The sequence below is a fragment of the Pongo abelii genome, chromosome 3 (genome assembly GCF_028885655.2).
Source record: "Pongo abelii isolate AG06213 chromosome 3, NHGRI_mPonAbe1-v2.0_pri, whole genome shotgun sequence".
Classification (NCBI taxonomy): Eukaryota; Metazoa; Chordata; class Mammalia; order Primates; family Hominidae; genus Pongo; species Pongo abelii.
Genome location: NC_071988.2, coordinates 7412034 through 7432005, shown reverse-complemented (window position 1 = coordinate 7432005; position 19972 = coordinate 7412034). Strand labels below are relative to the sequence as shown.

The following is a 19972-nucleotide window of genomic DNA, read 5'->3' as shown; positions in this document are numbered from 1 at the left end:
GAGCTCTCCAGGTGGTTCTGGTGTGCACTGCAGTCCAGCATGGGCAGGAGATCTTGGTGCCCTGCCTTCAAGGCTCCCTTCACATCCTCCACGATGCGTGGAGCTGAGTCTTGCATGGAGCTGAGTCTTGCATGGAGCTGAGTCTTGCGTGAGGTTGGCACCCAGTTGTTTTTAAAGGAATGATGACAATAGCAGCCAGCACTGTTGAGGGTCCTGTGTTCTGGGCCATATAATGGCTCTTCTCCCTTACTCCTCCCAAGCCCTGTGAGCAGGGGGAGTGTCATTATCCCAGTACCAAAGATGAGAAAGCTGAGGCATAGGAAACCAAAATCATTCAACCAATGCCACAGAGCTATTAAAAGGCAGAAGTAGGGTTTTAATCCAAACCCTCCTAACTCCAGGTCCCAGCTTTTAATCCCTACATGGCTATAATGGCGTGTTGAATTATGAATCTGTTAAATTACTTTAAAGGAAATCCACCACCTGGTTCTTGAGAGCTTGTTTGGAGGCTCTAGCAGGGGAGCACAGCTACTCATATACCCTTGACCAAAGACCGATCCTCCTCTATTGGGGATGGTCGTCCTCTTTGACCGAGTGCACAGCTTTCGGAGGGACGCACATGGAGCTATGAGAGAGCAAAGGGGACACCTGCCTAGCCAGCCAGATCAGCCAAATCAACCCTGGCGATCAATGGCGTGACAGGTGTCACAGCCAGATCACCCTCACATCCCATTACCTGGTTCTTATAAGTCAGTGTCTCTTAACCCTGACTGCTCATTAGAAGCATGTGGAAGCCTTACATACCACCAATGCCTGCCCCTCCCAGCCCACCCGAGTGACTCAGAATCTGGCCCTCGGGTCTGGGCATCAGCATGTTTTCAGAACAGCTGCCCTGAACAGTGAACTTCCAGATGGCATTGAAGTGGAACCTGCTTAAGTTGGCACCCACTGTTTTGGGACAGCCCCTAAAGAGTGGCAGCCATGATCAGCAGATGCAACTCCTGCTAGCTATCCCTGTGGGCTGTGACTCCAGCCACTCAATGGGCATAGCTGGGAGATTTCTGCAGCGACAGGTACGTGTGAACTGGCAGGGGGCTCTGACTTCCAGCTCCACCTGGGGACCCTGGTGTGCCCCCCTCCCTTTCTAAGTATGTGCCAGGTCCTTACCAGTCCCATTTGGTCTCATCCTACCATGAGCTGGAAGTGGAGAAGTCTCCATTATTCCCCCTGCTTTCAGGGGAGGCAATGAGCCCAGGGCACCCAGCAGCTCGCCCAAGGTCACAGCTGTTAAATGGCAGTCCCAGGGCCAGGCCTCTGTCTTTTCATTCTTGGCCCCTGTGCTTTTTCAAGAGATAAGCTACAGGGTTTTGGCAAGTTGGGAGCCCTGCAGGGATGCCAGGTGATAGTCTTCAGCTGTTCTTTTGCTACATCACTCCTTATTAGCTGAAACTCAATTAGAAGCTAAAAAGTGTCCCCTTGGCTAGAAATGAGGCCACTTCATTAGGTCACAGAGGTCACCTCGTAGCTGTCCAGGAATAAATTTTATTACAGTTTGGTGCTTCCCATTACCAAGTTGGAAATCCTAAGATGAGGCAGCTAATTCTTTCTATTTGTAATTTGATGCTTCTCCAGACATCAGAGAGGCAGCCTGTTACAGGCTCCAGTCCCAGAAAGGAACATGGGGGCTGAAAGTCTGGTCCCTGCCCTAACAGTCCCTCACTGGATGACCTTGCAGAAGCAGTCTGACCTCTCAGTTTCTCCCTGGCTATAAAGAGATGAGTGCAGATGGCACTTCCAACAACAGCGACCCAGACAGGGCACAATATCAATAGAGCATGAAGAGCAGAGGTACATTAGTTGCCCTGAGACTCCCTCCTTCAGAGTCCCCGCTAACCTTGAGGGATGCCCAATTCACGGAAACTCATTTGCCCTCTGACTGCAGCTCCTGACCAAGGATCCTGAGAGCCGCCTGTCCAGCCTTCGTGACATACAGAGCGTGCCCTACTTGGCCGACATGAACTGGGACGCGGTGTTCGAGAAGGCACTGATGCCCGGCTTTGTGCCCAATGTGAGTGGAAGTCCCACCTGATGTCATGCCACCCCTCTGCAGGGTCCCCGCCTTGGTGCAAAGCAAGACTTTGGCAGCTGGCCAGTGAGCCCTCTGCTGGCCACGGCCACCTGAGCACCAAGGGCTTATGTCTTCCTGAACTTGGGCCTGATTTCCAGGGTCCCAGCCGTGCAGCTTCCCTCTTTGTGGTAGGTCCTTTGGGGGTGCCAAGCCTTCTGTCTGTCATTGAATCCCACCCCCAGGTGCTCAGGTCCAGGTGTGGGAGTAGCAGGCTGATCTACTCTTCTGCCTCCACAGAGCTGACTGCTGAGTAGAGGAAGACAGGCAATGACCTACCCCGACAGGGCAGTCAGTACTTGTTGCACAAGCTCGGCAGAGAGAGAGGTGGGATGGGAGGGGCAGAGGCAGGGGCTTCTTTTAGGGAGGGTCGGCAGAGACCTAGAGGTGAAGTGAGGGAACCAGGACCGCAGGGATGGGCACTGAGCCTTCCAGGCAAAGGGATCGCCAAGATCACACTCTTGAAGGCAGTAGAAAGCCTGGGTTTCAAAGAACAATTTTATAGCATTTAAGGGAATGAACCAGAGGGAATATAATAGGAAATGGGGCCAGGAAGGAACACATGCTACGCCAAAAAGACTTCCAGAGGCCACGGTCAAGGTTTTAGGTTTTGTCCCCCGGAAACTGGAGTGTTTAAGGCAGGGAAGTGAAAGCATTGGATTTACATTTAAAGGAGGCTTCTGGCAGGATCTGGAGGCTCCTGGGTCCTCCAGGAGAGACGCTGAAAGTTTGGACCTGCCTGGAAGCCTCCTGTGGTCCCTTCCTTTGAGCAGTTGCATTTCTCTTGGAGGAATTGCAGAGAGCACCTGAGGAATAGTGACAATTGGGACGGAAATCCTGGGTGACATTCCAGTTCAGCCACCTCTGCCATGTGTGACCTAGGAGAGCACACCCCAACCGCTCACCTGTCCTTGCCCTGCCCGGTAGCAGTGGTGTGAGCAGCAAAGAGACCACAACATTTGCTCTTTGTTGTTGCCTGTTCCAGCCCCGTATTATGTGAATAGAGGTGGAGACTCCAGCCTGGAAGGCAAGAGATTTCTAGGCTGGTTCCTGGGGAGCCTCAGACTTCCCCGGCTAGTGTTTCATGTCAGATTATTTTAAAGACTTCTGTCACTCCTTTTGGTGCAAAAATAATGTTTCCCCACATCAGTTTCTCCAAGAGTGCCAGGCTTCCAGACCCTTTTCACAAACTGTGGTAGCAGTGCACACACACGTTTCTGAACACAGACCCTCCCCACAGCCTGCCCAGTGTTCACCACTGAATCCAACCGATGCCAAGCCTGGCTGACGCTAGTCTGTTCCCGTCCTCTCCCTGTGAGCAGCGTTGCATCCCCACCTGCTTAGCCAGTACACCTGGTCCAGGGCTGGCCCTGCTCTCCTCTGAGCCCACCTTTCTCCCCACTTCCCTCCCAGGCAGGGCTCCAGACAGGCTATGGAATGGCAGGTCGCACAGGGCTTTGTCCCTGTCTTCCAGGCCTGGCCATGTGCCGTTCCCACTGCCTGGACCTCCTTCTACCCACCCAGACCTGCCTGACCTTAGGGACTCTGCCTGGCTGGAAGGCTTCCTTGACCCCGGAGTGGACATGGTGCTGCCTCTGAGTTCACAAAGCTCCCTGGCTCTTCAGACACCCCTCGGATTGCTGTGGAAACAGGCCATGGGGACAAAGTGTCCAGGGCAGGCTTAGCATAGAGTGGCTGTTCAGGTAGAGCTCTCCGCTGTTCTCCCAATATAATTATTTTAGGGTTTCACTTGGCCAACTGGGAGCTGTATGTGCCTGTGTGGGTATGTGTGGAAGTGTGTGTGTGTGTGTGCCTGTGCATCTGTGTGTGCCTGTGTATCTCCGTGTGTCTGTGTGTGCATGCCAGTGCATTTGTGTGTACCCATGTGTCTGTGTGTCTGTACGTCTGTATGTCTGTGTGTATGCCCGTGTGTGTGTGCCTATATGTCTATGTGTGCCTGTGCATCTGTGTGTGCCTGTGTATCTCCGTGTGTCTGTGTGTGCATGCCAGTGCATTTGTGTGTACCCGTGTGTCTGTGTGTCTGTACGTCTGTATGTCTGTGTGCATGCCCGTGTGTGTGTGCCTATATGTCTGTGTGTGCCTGTGCATCTGTGTGTGTGTGCCTGTGTATCTGTGTGTGTGTGCCTCTGTTTTTGTGTCTGTATGTGTGTGTATCTATGTGTGCGTGTCTGTGTGTGTGTACCTGCTTGTGTGTCTGTATGTCTGTATGTGTCCGTGTGCCTGTGTGTGTGCCTATATGTCTGTGTGTGCCTGTGCATTTGTGTGTGTGTGTGTGTGCGCATGCCTGTGTTTTTTGTCTGTGTGCCTGTGTGTCTGTGTGTGTCTGTGGTGTGCAAGTGTGCCTTGGGGCCAGCAGGGGCAGCTGCAGGGGCAATGGCTCAATGCTGGGGGCAGGCAGTCTCCATCCCATTTCCCACCCTATTCCGCTGGCCAATGAGAAAGTGAAAAGCACAGACCTTACTGTCACCATCTGTGTCCCCCGAGCACCTACACCCACCAGCACTGTGCTGCACAGGAGCTGGACCCCTGGGAAGAAAACAGCCCCGGGGCCAGCTGCCAGGGAGCTTACAGACAACAGTAGGCAGACAACAGTAGGCAGCCCCCACTGCGGGTCGACCTTTGGGGAGGGACCATTCTTTGGGATGGGGGACTGTCCTTTGCCTTGTACAGTGTTTAGCAGCACCCCGGGACTGTACTCATGAGATGCCATTAGCATCCCCTCTGTTGTGCAAACAAAAATGTCTCCAGACATTGCCAAGCATCCCCTGAGGATAAAGTTGTTCCCAGTTGACAACCACAAGGGTAGGGTTTTGTGGAGCCATAAGCCAATAAACCTACAAAGACAGAAAATAAACCACAGGGCAGAGCCCTCGGAAGGAGACCAGCAGGCTCTGCTCAGCCAGGAATAAAAGTTTGGGTCTCTTCTGCCATCTCTGTGACCTCAGGCAGCTGCACCCCAATTCTTCACAGATCAGATGAGAAACCAGGCCCTTCACAGAGCCTGGGGAGTAGTGCCCAGAGGCTTCCAAAGCCTCGGCTCTGCGCGCATGACCCTGGCTGACTTCTGCGCATTTTGGACAGTCCACCTTCTTCACCGGCTCTGATCTGCCAAACTCAGGGCGAGATTGACGAAGGCTGGGAATCTCCATGCAGTCCTGCACATCAGGCACAAATTGCCTAATTAACGCTTCCTCGCGTGGTGTCTGAGCCTTCCCCGAGGCTGTGTGCTGGGATGCCCTGGGGGGCACCTGGGGCCAGCCTGTGGCTTTGCCATATTGTGTGCCTGAGCCTGTTGGCAGGTGCCTGCCTTTGCACCACCCTCGCCTGCTGCTCCTCCTCAGCCCCTCTCCCGCACACACCCACACACTGATGCACACTCACACACTCACAGTCACACTCACACAGACACACACACACTCGTTCCCCCACACACGCATATGCACACTTGCCCCCACAGTCTCACACACATACCTACTCACCCTACACAAACACATGCATTTACATATATACTCACCCACACACACCTTCACACACAGGCACACTCCCATACAAACACCACACACAAGCAAGCTCCCTACCACATGCTCACCTACAGGGCTGTGAGCCTCAGCCCCACCCACAGGCCCATAGTCCCCCTCTGGCTGTGCTGTCTCCTAGCTGGAACCTTGCACAGGCCACTTCCTCTTCTGGTGATCCCTTCCTCTCCTTGTCCACAAGGCAGTCCCCTACCCATCCTTCAAGACAGCATAAAGCAAGGACTGGCCCAGTCGCCAGTCTCAGCAGAAGCCTTCGTGTTAGGCCATTCTTGCATTGCTATAAAGGAATAACTGAGGTTGGGTAATTTATAAAGAAGAGAGGCTTAACTGGCTTACAGTCCTGCAGGCTGTACAGGAAGCATGGCACCTGCATCTGCTTTGCTTCTGGGGAGGCATCAGGGAGCTTCCAGTCAGGGCGGAAGGTGAAGCAAGAGCAGGTGTGTCACGTGGCAGGAGCAGGAACAGCAGTGGGGGTGGGGGGTGCCACACGCTCTTAAACTACCAGATCTCTCACAAGAGCTCACTTACTATTGTGAGGACAGCACCAAGCCATGAGGGATCCGTACCCATGAACCAAACACCTCCCACTGGGCCCCACCTCCCAAACTGGGAATTACATCTCAACATGAGATTTGCAGGGGACATGCAAATTATGTCACCTTCTGAATGAAAGACAAGCCCAAGCTTGGCCTCCTGTGGGACATTCCCAGCCAGCGCCACCACCTCCCTGCATAGAGCAGGCCTCAGCCTCTCCTGCAACCCTCTGCACGAGTGCCTAGGGATACATCAGTGGTGAGAACACTCTGTTACAGTGCGCCTGCCATCCCGCTGGGAGCTTCGGGGGGGGGGGGCCCCGAAGTGTTGGCTGACCTCTGCCTGAGCCAGACCCCAGAACAATGGGTGACAATAGAAGGCACTAGAAGGCCTAAGTGTGTGCTTGTCATGTGAATGAACGAATGATGATGGCCAACAGGTCTGAGCGTGTTCTGTGTACCTGCCATTGTTCTGATAACTTTGTGTGCCTCATCTTGTGTCAGCTTCACACCAGTCCTGGGCAGTGGATCCTGTTAATGGCATTCTCAGCAAGGTTAGGCAACTGCCCAAGATTTCTCAGTGAGAAATTGACAGAGTTTGAATTCAGATGGTCTAGATCCAGAGCCTGCATTTTTATGAATGAATGAATGAGTGGCAGGCAAAACAAGGCAGAGCCTGCATATTTATGAACGAATGAATGAATGAATGAATGAGTGGCAGGTAAAACAGGTCTGGAGAGACCTGGGCCTGAGATTCAACTTGCTCCTTAGGGGAGGGCAACTTCTGGAGGACAGATGTGTGAAATCAGGGAAGGTGATCATAGCTGAGTTCCAGGAGTTGGTGATGATGGACAAAGCCCAGTGCCAGGCAGGGGAAGGGAGAGGCCACTGGCACCGCGAACCCAAGGAGGGTCCACAGCAGGTCACAACAGAAAGGATGAGGCCCAGGCTCTAGGACTGAGAAAGCAGGGGGCAAAGGACATAGGACTCCACTCCATCAGCCCACAAATGACACAGTGACAACTCGGTAGCATTTATTGGGCAACTACTGTGTGGCAGGGGCTGGGCTAGGAGCTTTTCTTGCATTTTCTCATGTCAGCCTCACAAACTTGCACTAGTGCCCTCATCTTACAATATGGAAACTGAGGCCCATAGAGGTTTAGGGAGTTCCTGGGAGTTAGGGAAGCCAGGACTTTCCCCAGTTCTGTCTGCAAAGTCCCTGTCTTCCTCCTGCCTCCAGGTCATGGCAAAGGCACTGGCTGGCATCAAGCGGATTAGGCAGCATGGCCAAGGCAAGTTCAGCTTTAGGTAGCAAGACCCTTTCTTGTAAGTTGGGTTCAAGGCCAGTAATCCTAGGGAGGTGAGGGGACAGCAGAGAAGCAGAGGGAATGGCCAATTGTGGAACAGCCACCATGGTCAGGCAGCCACTGTTCTGGAAGCTTGGCAAACTCTTATAATCTGATCCCTAAACAAACTCTGAGCCTGCCATATTTCACAATGATGAGGAAACTGAGGCAGAGAGAGGTTACGAATCTCCCTCAGCATCACGCAGGTAAAAGGAGAGGACACAGGGCCCAGTGGCAAGGCTGGCTGACCTCAAGGCTGTGCCTCGCCTCTCTCCTTCTTGGCCAAGTAACAGCAGGCCCAGGTCCTAACAGGCCCAGGGACCACCACTGTAGGGAGGACTTGCTTCATGCCAGGCCCTGCTTGAAGTACTTTATAGATATTATATTATTAATTCCCTATTTGAGAATTATTGTTACCCAAACTTTACAGATAATGAACTGAGTCCCAAGGAAGTCATGAAACTTACAAGATCAGGAAGTAGCAGAACTGGGATTTTTCCCCTGTGCTGCTCCAAAGCTGCTGTTATAGCCACTGGGCTGCATTGCCTTTGGGGACTGGCACCTGGGGCCATCATCTGGGCTACAGCTGAGGAATGAAAGTGGCTACCAGGAATCTGGGTCCAAGGCCCAGAAGTCAGGAAGACCTAAATTCCTCCTGATCACAGCGGGAGGAGCCCCTGGCCAGGAGCAGGGCCAGGCCTGAGGGTCAGCTGACTCTAGCTGCCAGGGGGCGGGAGATGGGGGTACGGAGCAGGGAACCAGGGCAGGAAGTTGGGCAGATTTTGAGCTGAAATTGTATTCTTAAGTTATTTAGAATGACTTTTATAAAAAAGATAGTAATGACAGGACAATGTGCATAGGATAAAATAATAAGTGAAAAAATCAGATTCGAAAACTGAACTCAACCTAGTATGAAAAACAGGCATAGAAAGGGGCCTCAGGAAATACCTGGATGTTAACAGGAGTGCGGTTGCCCCAGGGGGACCATGTGTGTAAATAAATGATGTACACAGTGAGAACGTGTTGCTTTTTATCATCAGAAAACAGAAACAAAGGTAACCCGTGTATCCAACAAGAGTAGTTCATTACTTGTTGAATGAATGAATGATAGAATTAATGAAAAGAAAATTCAGTGATGGGTGGAATGCAGACAGACCATGTTTTCTTTTCTACTCCCCTTTAGAAAGGGAGGTTGAATTGCGATCCCACATTTGAGCTTGAAGAGATGATTCTAGAATCCAAGCCACTTCACAAAAAGAAGAAGCGGTTGGCAAAGAACAGATCCAGGGATGGCACGAAGGACAGCTGCCCGCTGGTGAGCGCTTCGTGGGAGCCGTTCCAGGAGAGAAATCCTGTGCTCATAGGGAAATGACTGAGCCAGGCCACTTTTTAGCAAAAAGGGGACATTTCACTTCTCCCTTCCAATTTCCTTATTTTGCAGTAAATAAAATGCTACCATCAAACAAGTAGGGGGAAAGAGTGAAGTAAGGCATTCCTTGAGCGTTGTTCCTACAGGAGGAAGCTTGTGTACCTCTAAGGCACAGGGAGGGACCCAGCGGTCCTGCTGCACCCTTGAGAACGATTTTGTACCGCAGAGGCCTCCAGGGCTGCACGATGACTTTTGTGGGTCCTGGGCACTTTGCCTCTGTGGGCCTCTGTATTCGTTTCCTGGGGCTGCCACAAGCTGAGTGGCTTAAAACAACCCACATTTATTCTCTCACAGTTCTAGAGGCCAGAAGTCCAAACTCAAGGTCTCCACAGAGCCCAGCTCTCTCCAAAGGCTGTAGGGGAGGGGCCGTCCTTGGCTCCCCAGGCTTCCAGTGGCGGCCAGCCCCCTTGTCCTTCGCTGGCTCGCAGCTGCATGCCTCCAGTCTCTCCCTCCATCGCTGCATGGCCTTATTCTCTGTGTCTTCGCATGTCTTCATATGGCCTTCATATAAAGACCCCAGTCACTGGGCTTAGGGCCTAATTCACTGTGACTTCATCTTGACTGGATTACATCTGTAAAGGTTCTATTTCCAAATAACGTCATATTCATAAGTACTGGGGGGCTGAGACTCAAGATACCTTTCAGATGACACAATTCAACACACAACACCCCCCTCCCCTATAAAAGTCTATTAAAAGTTGAGCCCCTGGCATGATGGTCGTGAATTTTCCATGCCTCTCACGTGGGCCTTAAGTGGTCAGGAAAATAAGCTCCTGAATTTCAGCCCATATTCCATTCTAACATGGTTTTTAAGTTGGATTTAATGGCTTAACGTGGAGAAAAGCATCTTTGTCCACCAGGCTACCCTTGGACACAGCCACCCATGCAGTCAGGGTCAGCCCCAGACACTTAGCTTGTCTTGTCCCGGTCCCAAGCATCTGAGGTTTCCATCTAGGTCAATCTGCCGTCCTCCGATGCTCCGTTACCGTGTGTCCCTGGACCATGCCCTGTCATTTAGTCACCTCTCTGTGCTCTTTGACAGAATGGACACCTGCAGCAGTGTTTGGAGACTGTCCGGAAGGAATTCATCATATTCAACAGAGAGAAGTAAGTCCTTCACACTGTACCCCTTGGGCAAAGCCCGTCCTAAGTGATCCAAGGTCCCCCTGGCAGAATCACAGTCCCTGCCCCCCAAACCAGCCTTGATGATGAAAGGGAAGGTATCACTGAGGTGAGACACAGGGCCCTGCTGGGGATGAAACTCCTGGATTTTGAATTAGGGCTCTAATCCTGCCTCTGCTGTGTGGCCTGAGCCAGTCTGTGGGAGCTCCCATGAGAATGGGGAGGCTGCAGCAGCCCTGAGCGGGCACACAGGAACACAGGCGGAGAGGCAGCCTCACTGTGATGAAAAGTAAGAGCGCTGGGGTCAAGTTGTCTGGGGCCAAGTCCTGGCTCTGCCACTGCAGAGTGACCTTACCCTGCTTGAGCCTCCTCGTCAGCATCAGCCCAGTGGAGAGGCTTCCTTAACACGCGGGGCTGTGAAAATTAAATGAGGCTGTTGTCCCACAGCACCTGGTATGGAAGGGGTTCTCAACACGGGAAGGTGACTATTGTTACTAATATTTACTTGGGTAAGGTCGGTGGGGGATGCTGGAACCTCAGTAGCCTGGGATGGGAAAAGAGACACAGGGAGTCTGGGAGGGGCTAGGTGGGATGTGCCCTGGCCATGGGACCGCCCTCTAAGGGGCTGGTCAACAAAGCAGGCAGACACCTCAGGCTCGGTTCCAGCCAATGATAATATCTAGGGGAGGCCGGTCGCGGTGGCTCACGCCTGTAATTCCAGCACTTTGGGAGGCTTAGGCGGGCGGATCACGAGGTCAGGAGATCGAGACCATGGTGATACCCCATCTCTTCTATAAATACAAAAAGTTAGCTGTGCGCAGTGGTGGGCACCTGTAGTCCCAGCTACTCGGGAGGCTGAGGCAGGAGAATGGCGTGAACCCGGGAGGCAGAACTTGCAGTGAGCCGAGATCACGCCACTGCACTCCAGCCTGGGCAAACAGCAGGACTCCGTCTAAAAAAAAAAAAAATATATATATATATATATGAGATTTGTGGCTGTGGCTGACTTGTCAGAGCTGGGGCTCCAGCAGGGGCAGCCGATGAGCCCCATTTGACCCACACTAAGCCAGGCTTTGGGTTGGTAGAGGCAAATCAGAGAGGCTTCCTGCCCTCCAGGAGATTCAAATATTGATTGACTCAAAAATTCATTGATTGCAGGCCCTTATGCAACCCCCAGTATTCAACCGTTTTGGCTTTCAGCAGATGCTAACAGCGCAGGGGACACGTGCTAAGGCCAAGGGCTGCCCAGGGCAGTGCGTGTCACAGCAGACACCTAGCTCAGCCTGGGTGGTTGGGGAAGTTCTCTAGGTGGCGTGCTGGGCCAAGTCCTAAGGGACATGTAGGGGAAAACGTGGCATTCCAGGAGTGCGAACAGTGCACAGAGAAGGAAGACAGCGTGGCTGATGCAGGGCCCTGCAGCTGGTTAGGAGGCTTGGATTACCAGAGCCTAGAGAGTGGGGAGAGGTGAGGGATGGGGCAGGGTTGGGTGTTTGGGTTCCAGCCATGGGCCAGTGGGCAGGACAGGGCCCCAGTCCCAGTCGACACTGGGGAGGCAAAGGAGGCAGCAGCCTTTCACTGACCCTAAGTGGCTATACCTCTGAGGGCCAATGGGTGTCCAGATCAGCACAGACACACACACCAGGCTTGGGCAGCAAGCCTCACCTGCTAGGGGACCACATGTTGGGGGTCTCCCAGCTCTGGCCAACAACACAGGAAGGGCCTCTGCAGCCACAGCCTATCAGACTTGGAGAAGACGGGGGCTGACATCGTGATTGGTTTCAGAGCTTATCCCAATTTCCCTGCAGTCCTGCCTGCTCTGAGGCTCATGGCCCTTCCCCCAGACTTAGAAACCCAGACCCAGGAACTTCTGCTCAAAGAGCATCAGTGATCTTTGGCTCAGGCAGCCTTCATTCTCTGTGTGTGGGCCATGGAGTCCAATGAGAGCAGCTGCTGGCAAACGTGAGCCTGCAAAAAGCTAAGCTGTGTGGGACCCAAGCAGACAGCAATCGCATTTCACCTTTTGCTGTGTGCCAGAACATGCTTCAATTTGGATTCTTCCTTTTAAAAGGAAATGAGAATGAGACATCCTTCCCTGTGTCATTTAGGAGTTGCGTCTGGCTGCTTTTAGCAGAAACCCCACCATATAGGAGCTTCAACCAAGTAGATGTTTTCTTCCTCACGTGGAAATGGGAATTCATGAGGGAAATGCAGTTGGCCTATGGACGCCCTTGAGATTTGGCATCGGGAATTGGAAGTGAGGCTGGCATAGTTTACAGGAGTCGGCAAAATAAAGAAAGAGGGCAGACATCATGTGTTTCTGACAATGGGGAGCCACAGAGAGCATGGCCATGGGGGAAGCTGTTGGCTGGGGTCTGAGCTGCAGTTCCTGCTTCTCCATCCTGTCTCTGCTTACCTAAGTGCTTCCTCTGCGGCCCTGATGGCTGATAGGCTTCTTGTCACAGCAGGCGTGCAGGCTTACTGCCATATAAAGGTGTCCAGGAGAGGGTTTTGCTGTGTCCCCCAAGATGCATCAGCCGATCCCATTCCCACCTCATCTTGTGGGAAGAGAGCCATGCTCCATCTACCCACAGTCCTCCCTGCTGCAGTTTCTCAGCAGTAAAAAAAAAAAATGCCTATGAGAAGTTGATGCATGACACATGATTGCCTCAAAACAAGCATTTTTCCTTTAAATCAAAAAAAAAGTGAGACCTGTTTATCCTTCACTTGTGTCTGGAATCCCATGTTAGAGGCACTGCTGGCACTTGAGTAGCTGGAAAGTTAAATCAGCACCTTCTTCCCCACTTGAGCAGTGTGGTGAGTCGAGGGCTGGTCAGGGGGAGCCAAGCATCAAGCCAGGCTTGTCATCGTGCTCCGCCTGGACCACGTCCCTGGTCCCCAGCAGTTCTGCCTCCTTTCAATCTCTGCAGACCTGGCCATCAGCCTGACACCGATTGCTCCTGCAGAATATGCAGGGGGATGCAGGCTCCCTGCATAGTGGAGGCTGCAAAGATAAATCACACATCACACAGGAGGGCCACAGTCCCAGGGGGGTAATCAGAGGGCCTGTTAGCATCTAGAGATACTGCACCTGCTGCAGGTTGTATGGTGTCCCTCAAAAAGATACGTTGAAGCCCTAAGCCCCACGACTTCAGAATGTGACCTTATTTGGAAATAGGGTGGGTGCAGATGTAATGAGTTATGATGAGGTCAGACTGGAGTAGGGTGGGCACCTAATCCAACATGACTGGTGTCTGTCCTGACAAGAGAAGAGGTGCTATGACCTGGAAGGGAAGGTCTATGAAAAGGTGGCAGCTCCTGTTAAACCCAATGTTAGAAAGACAAAATAATGGCAGTCCACTCCACTCGGAAAATAAAGATGCTAGTGTACGGTTCATGGTGTCCAGGAGATGAAAGAATAGAGAGCGACAGATGCTGAGGGCTGGACAAGGTAATAGAGAGAAGGCAGGTGGTCTCCTCACCTGGCCCCTCTGCTCCCAGCTCTGGGCAGATGGAACACAGTAACTAGAGATGGATGGGGGTGTGGGGAAGGAGAACTTGCAGGGAGGGCCAGCTGCCCAGGCACGGAGGTAGCAGCCCCACAGTGGACGGCTAACTCATGTAAAATACAGAATACAAGCAGTGAGGTGTTCTGAAATAAGCACACAGGGGCAACTAGTAACTTCTCTTCTGGGTCCTTAAAGTTGATTTTCACTGCTTAATCTAGCTGTTATCACACACCCTGGCTTCTTACGAAAAAGCCTTAGACTCTCTATCTGAGACCCCTGTGTTGAACTGAATTGTGTCCTCTCAAATGGCTTACAACACTCAAATGCCTCATTTTCTGTCTAGAGACACAGTCTAGAGGTCCTGATGGGAGCTCTGGCTCAGAATGGCTCAGAGTCCATTATTCACCACCCACCAGCATCTGGATCCCCACATCCCCTCTCTGAGCACATAACCAGGTACAAACGCACAGTTTCAGTGACTTAACAACAACCAAGTGTGTTCCTTGTTCACGCTGTATGTCCATGGCAGGTCAGCTTGGAGTGCAGCTCCTACATCTTCCTGCTGCTTCTCACTCCACTCCGTATGGCAGTGATTGTGACAGAGGGAAGAGCCCTCTGGGGAGTTTTGCCATTGGGAATTACATGCTCCAGCCTGATGGTAGCACACAGCACTTCATTCATGCTCACTGGCCGGAACTAGTCACACGGCCTCACTTAACACCAAGGGAGCCCGGAACTTCAATCCTGCTGTGTGCTGGGAACAGGTGCCAGAGTGTGTGGTAAGGACCCCTAGTGACTGCCCATCCGTCAGGCCCCCAGTGCGGGTCCTTCCAGTGCCCCCACCCACACCACGGAGGACCCAGCAAACTTCACCCTTAAGCCAGCTGAAGTGGAAAAGCTCAGCCTCACCTCTGAGTCTAGGGAGAAATCAACTGGTACCAGTGCCCAGAATGGGGCCGTGAAAAGAATGCTTAGCTGGGAAGAGGGGAAGAGCAGAGTTCTGCATTTGAACGCTTGACTCCCCTCTGAAAAGCCATGTGACCTACTACCAGTTGCCCATCCATTCTCACCCTAAAAATGGGCCTGGTTCACTTTTCTCCCAAAGGATGGGATGTAGGTATTAAATGAGAAGTTGTGGAATGAAGAGACACTCAACAAATAGGGAATATCAGTCCCCCATGACTCAGAAACCAGAGACTGCTGCCCTTCAGTTCTGTCAGAGTGGTCTCATTTGCAAAGGGGCGGAGAGAGGGAGAGGAGAAGATGGTAAGAGATTCCCTTGCGTTTTTGCATTTTCTGCATTTAGCACCCAGGGTTTGGCTGAATCCAACCAAAGACTCCCTCAAATGCGTTTTGCTTCAGGCAACAGCTGATAAGACTGGCAGAACTTTAATGCTTCTGGCCAAAGGCTGTTATTGAATTTGTGAGATCAGAATTGCCTACAAGGTTATCTCCCAATAACTGTTGAGGTTTAAAAGTGGAACTGCCAGTTATACTGAGTTTTTACTTAGAAAAGAGAAATCTCTGGGAGACTGGAAAGATGTTGTATTAGAGTCCCAGAGAAAACACTCAAAGGATAATTTACTTACAAAGAATCGTTTACATGGAGTGGGTACAGAGACACCACAGAGGCTCTGCAGTACCCTGGGGCTCCATAGAAGCCAAGGTGTTACTCCCTGGAGGCTGGAGATGAGGGGATGGACAGCCTCAATCACGGGGCTGCCTTGACTGGAGCAGTGACCTCCAATGTTCCCAGCAACCCCAGGCGGCAGTGTGGGGAGGAAGCTAGGGAACCAGTGCCCACACTTGGCACCGCTTGCTCTCTATGATTTCTGCTGGGGCTTCCCATTGGCCACGCCCAGCTGGAAGCCCACAGGCATGGGCACCTAGGCTATGGCTCCTCCAAGTCAGACTCCCAGGCTGACAAGAGGTGGAGGTGGTGCAAAGCAGATCCAGAGGGAGGCAGGAGACAGTTAATCCCGGGGAGTTCTTTTTTCTTTTTCTTTGTTCTTCTTCGTTTTTTGTTGTTGTTGTTTTGTTTGTTTTGTGTTTTTTTAGATGGAGTCCTGTTCTGTCACCCAGGCTGGAGTGAAGTGGCATGATCTCGGCTCACTGCAACCTCCGCCTCCCGGGCTCAAGCAATTTTCCTGCCTTAGCCTCCCAAGTAGCTGGGATTACAGGCGCCCACCACCACGCCCGGCTAATTTTGTATTTTTAGTAGAGGCAGGGTTTCACCATGTTGGTCACGCTGGTCACAAATTCCCGACCTCAGGTGATCCACCCGCCTCGGCCTCCCAAAGTGCTGGGATTACAGGCATGAGCCACCATGCCTCGCCTAGTCTAGGGGAGTTCTAAGAACTGGAGGAATATCCCATGAGAAAGAAACTGGAATCATCCAAATATTTATTAGTTCCAGAAAGCAGACCTAAGGCCAGTGGAGGTGGAGTGGAGATGGAGCTCTCGGGCAGCAGATTTCTCCATTTCAATTCTATGTGAAGGAAAAGTTTCTCAGGACTTGAGCTATTCCCAGATGGGATGGGCTGCCTTGGGAGGTGGGAGCAGGGCTTGGGTAAGACTGGCTGGGTCTCTGCCAGGGATTCTAGAGAAGGGATTCTTGCAGTGTATGCACAATGGAACTCAATGACTTTTGCCTTTTTCTCTTTCAATATCCACCCTCCATTTCCAACTCGATTACCATCATTCAATTTGGTATGTGTCCTCCCACAACTTTCCAGTAATTTCAACTCTGTCTTTGTGGTTTCTTGGGGTTTTGTTTTAGGGCGTTTCTTTTTTAACTACAGAGAGGCAGGATATGTAAATGGTTAAAAGCACACACTCTGGAACCAGACTGCCTGGGTACAAATCCTGATTTTAGCTTTGTGGCCTTAGACCTCAAACTAGTGCGTCAGCTTTCTAATTGTAAAATGGGGTGTTAATATGTACTTCATAGGGTTGTTGTAAGAACAAATGGCACACATGCTAAGCATTTAACAGCCTCGGTGACAGCACTACCCAATGTTTGCTAGTAATATTAATTATGTACAAAATTATCAGACCGATATACTGCCATTCAATTAAGTATTGTGTCAGACATTATCTTCTTTTCATTTTTTAAATCAACACACACTGTTCACAAAAAGAGTCAAACTCTGTAAAATATTTCAAGAGGTTTATTCTGAGCCAAATATGAGTGACCGTGGCCCATGACACAGCCCTCAGGAGGTCCTGAGAACATATATGTGCCCAAAGTGGTCAGGGTACAGCTTGGTTTTAAACATTTTAGGGAGGAATGAGACATCAATCAAACACATTTAAGAAATAGATTGGTTTGGTTCAGAAAGGCAGGACAACTCAAAGCAGGGTTGGTGGGGGAGCTTTCAGGCTATAGGTAAATTTAAACATTTTCTGGTTAACAATTCGTTGAGTTTATCTGAAGACTTGGGATCAATGGAAAAGAATGTTTAGGGTAAGATAAAGGATTTTGGAGACCAAGTATTTTTTTTCTTTCATTATACTTTAAGTTTTAGGGTACATGTGCACAACATGCAGGTTAGTTACATATGTGTACATGTGCCATGTTGGTGTGCTGCACCCATTAACTTGTCATTTCACATTAGGTATATCTCCTAATGCTATTCCTCCGCCCTCCACCCACCCCACAACAGGCCCTTCTGTGTCCCTGTGTTCTCATTGTTCAATTCCCACCTATGAGTGAGAACATGCGGTGTTTGGTTTTTTGTCCTTGCGATAGTTTGCTGAGAATGATGGTTTCCAGCTTCATCCATGTCCCTACAAAGGACATGAACTCATCATTTTTTATGGCTGCATAGTATTCCATGGTGTATATATGCCACATGCCTTTAATCCAGTCTATCATTGTTGGACATTTGGCTTAGTTCCAAGTCTTTGCTATTGTGAATAGTGCCGTAATAAACATACCTGTGCATGTGTCTTTAAAGCAGCATAATTTATAATCCTTTGGGTATATACCCAGTAATGTGATGGCTGGGTCAAATGGTATTTCTAGTTCTAGATCCCTGAGGAATCATGACACTGACTTCCACAATGGTTGAACTAGTTTACAGTCCCACCAACAGTGTAAAAGTGTTCCTATTTCTCCACATCCTCTCCAGCACCTGTTGTTTCCTGACTTTTTAATGATTGCCATTCTACCTGGTGTGAGATGGTATCTCATTGTGGTTTTGATTTGCATTTCTCTGATGGCCAGTGATGATGAGCATTTTTTCATGTGTCTTTTGGCTGCATAAATGTCTTCTTTTGAGAAGTGTCTGTTCATATCCTTTGCCCACTTTTTGACGGGGTTGTTTTTTTCTTGTAAATTTGTTTGAATTCAATGTAGATTCTGGATATTACCCCATTGTCAGATGAGTAAATTGCAAAAATTTTCTCCCATTCTGTAGGTTGCCTGTTCACTCTGATGGTAGTTTCTCTTGCTGTGCAGAACCCCTTTAGTTTAATTAGATCCCATTTGTCAATTATGGCTTTTGTTGCCATTGCTTTTGGTATTTTAGACATGAAGTCCTTGCCCATGCCTATGTCCTGAATGGTATTGCCTAGGTTTTCTTTTATTATTATTATTATTATTATTATAATTATACTTTAAGTTTTAGGGTACATGTGCACAATGTGCAGGTTTGTTACATATATATACATGTGCCATGCTGGTGTGCTGCACCCATTAACTCATCATTTAGCATTAGCTATATCTCCTAATGCTATCCCTCCCCCCGCCCCCCACCCCAAGAAGTCCCCAGAGTGTGATGTTCCCCTTCTTGTGTCCATGTGTTCTCATTGTTCAATTCCCATCTATGAGTGAGAGCATACAGTGTTTAGTTGTTTGTCCTTGCGATAGTTTACTGAGAATGATGACTTCCAATTTCATCCATGTCCCTACAAAGGACTTGAACTCATCATTTTTTATGGCTGCATAGTATTCCATGGTGTATATGTGCCACATTTTCTTAATCCAGTCTATCATTGTTGGACATTTGGCTTGGTTCCAAGTCTTTGCTATTGTGAATAGTGCCGCAATAAACATATGTGTGCATGTGTCTTTATAGCAGCATGATTTATAGTCCTTTGGGTATATACCCAGTAATGGGATGGCTGGGTCAAATGGTATTTCTAGTTCTAGATCCCTGGGGAATCACCACACTGACTTTCACAATGGTTGAACTACTTTACAGTCCCACCAACAGTGTGGGACTATTTCTCCACATCCTCTCCAGCACCTGTTGTTTCCTGACTTTTTAATGATTGCCATTCTAACTGGTGTGAGATGGTATCTCATTGTAGTTTTGATTTGCATTTCTCTGATGGCCAGTGATGGTGAGCATTTTTTCATGTGTTTTTTGGCTGCATAAATGTCTTCTTTTGAGAAGTGTCTGTTCATGCCCTTGGCCCACTTTTTGATGGGGTTGTTTGGTTTTTTCTTGTAAATTTGTTGGAGTTCATTGTAGATTCTGGATATTAGCCCTTTGTCAGATGAGTAGGTTGCGAAAATTTTCTCCCATTTTGTAGGTTGCCTGTTGACTCTGCTGGTAGTTTCTTTTGCTGTGCAGAAGCTCTTTAGTTTAGTTAGATCCCATTTGTCAATTTTGGCTTCTGTTGACATTGCTTTTGGTGTTTTAGACATGAAGTCCTTGCCCATGCCTATGTCCTGAATGGTAATGCCTAGGTTTTCTTCTAGCGTTTTTATGGTTTTAGGTCTAACGTTTAAGTCTTTAATCCATCTTGAATTAATTTTTGTATAAGGTGTAAGGAAGGGATCCAGTTTCAGCTTTCTACATATGGCTAGCCAGTTTTCCCAGCACCATTTATTAAATAGGGAATCCTTTCCCCATTGCTTGTTTTTCTCAGGTTTGTCAAAGATCAGATAGTTGTAGATATGCGGCATTATTTCTGAGGGCTCTGTTCTGTTCCATTGGTCTATATCTCTGTTTTGGTACCAGTACCATGCTGTTTTGGTTACTGTAGCCTTGTAGTATAGTTTGAAGTCAGGTAGCATGATGCCTCCAGCTTTGTTCTTTTGGCTTAGGATTGACTTGGCAATGCGGGCTCTATTTTGGTTCCATATGAACTTTAAAGTAGTTTTTTCCAATTCTGAGAAGAAAGTCATTGGTAGCTTGATGGGGATGGCATTGAATCTATAAATTACCTTGGGCAATATGGCCATTTTCACGATATTGATTCTTCCTACCCATGAGTATGGAATGTTCTTCCATTTGTTTGTATCCTCTTTTATTTCGTTGAGCAGTGGTTTGTAGTTCTTCTTGAAGAGGTCCTTCACATCCCTTTTAAGTTGGATTCCTAGGTATTTTATTCTCTCTGAAG

General features: G+C 49.7%; 1 protein-coding gene across 5 annotated transcripts in view; it reads left to right on the top strand.

The window, feature by feature from the left end:
• Positions 1-19972, top strand: part of STK32B (serine/threonine kinase 32B) — a 435418-nt gene that overhangs the window by 396988 nt on the left and 18458 nt on the right. For all 5 annotated transcript variants that reach the window (NM_001133697.1, XM_024245627.3, XM_024245628.3 and 2 more), the window contains 3 exon segments: positions 1943-2068; positions 8745-8876; positions 10033-10097. In NM_001133697.1, coding sequence (NP_001127169.1) covers positions 1943-2068; positions 8745-8876; positions 10033-10097 — 323 coding nt within the window.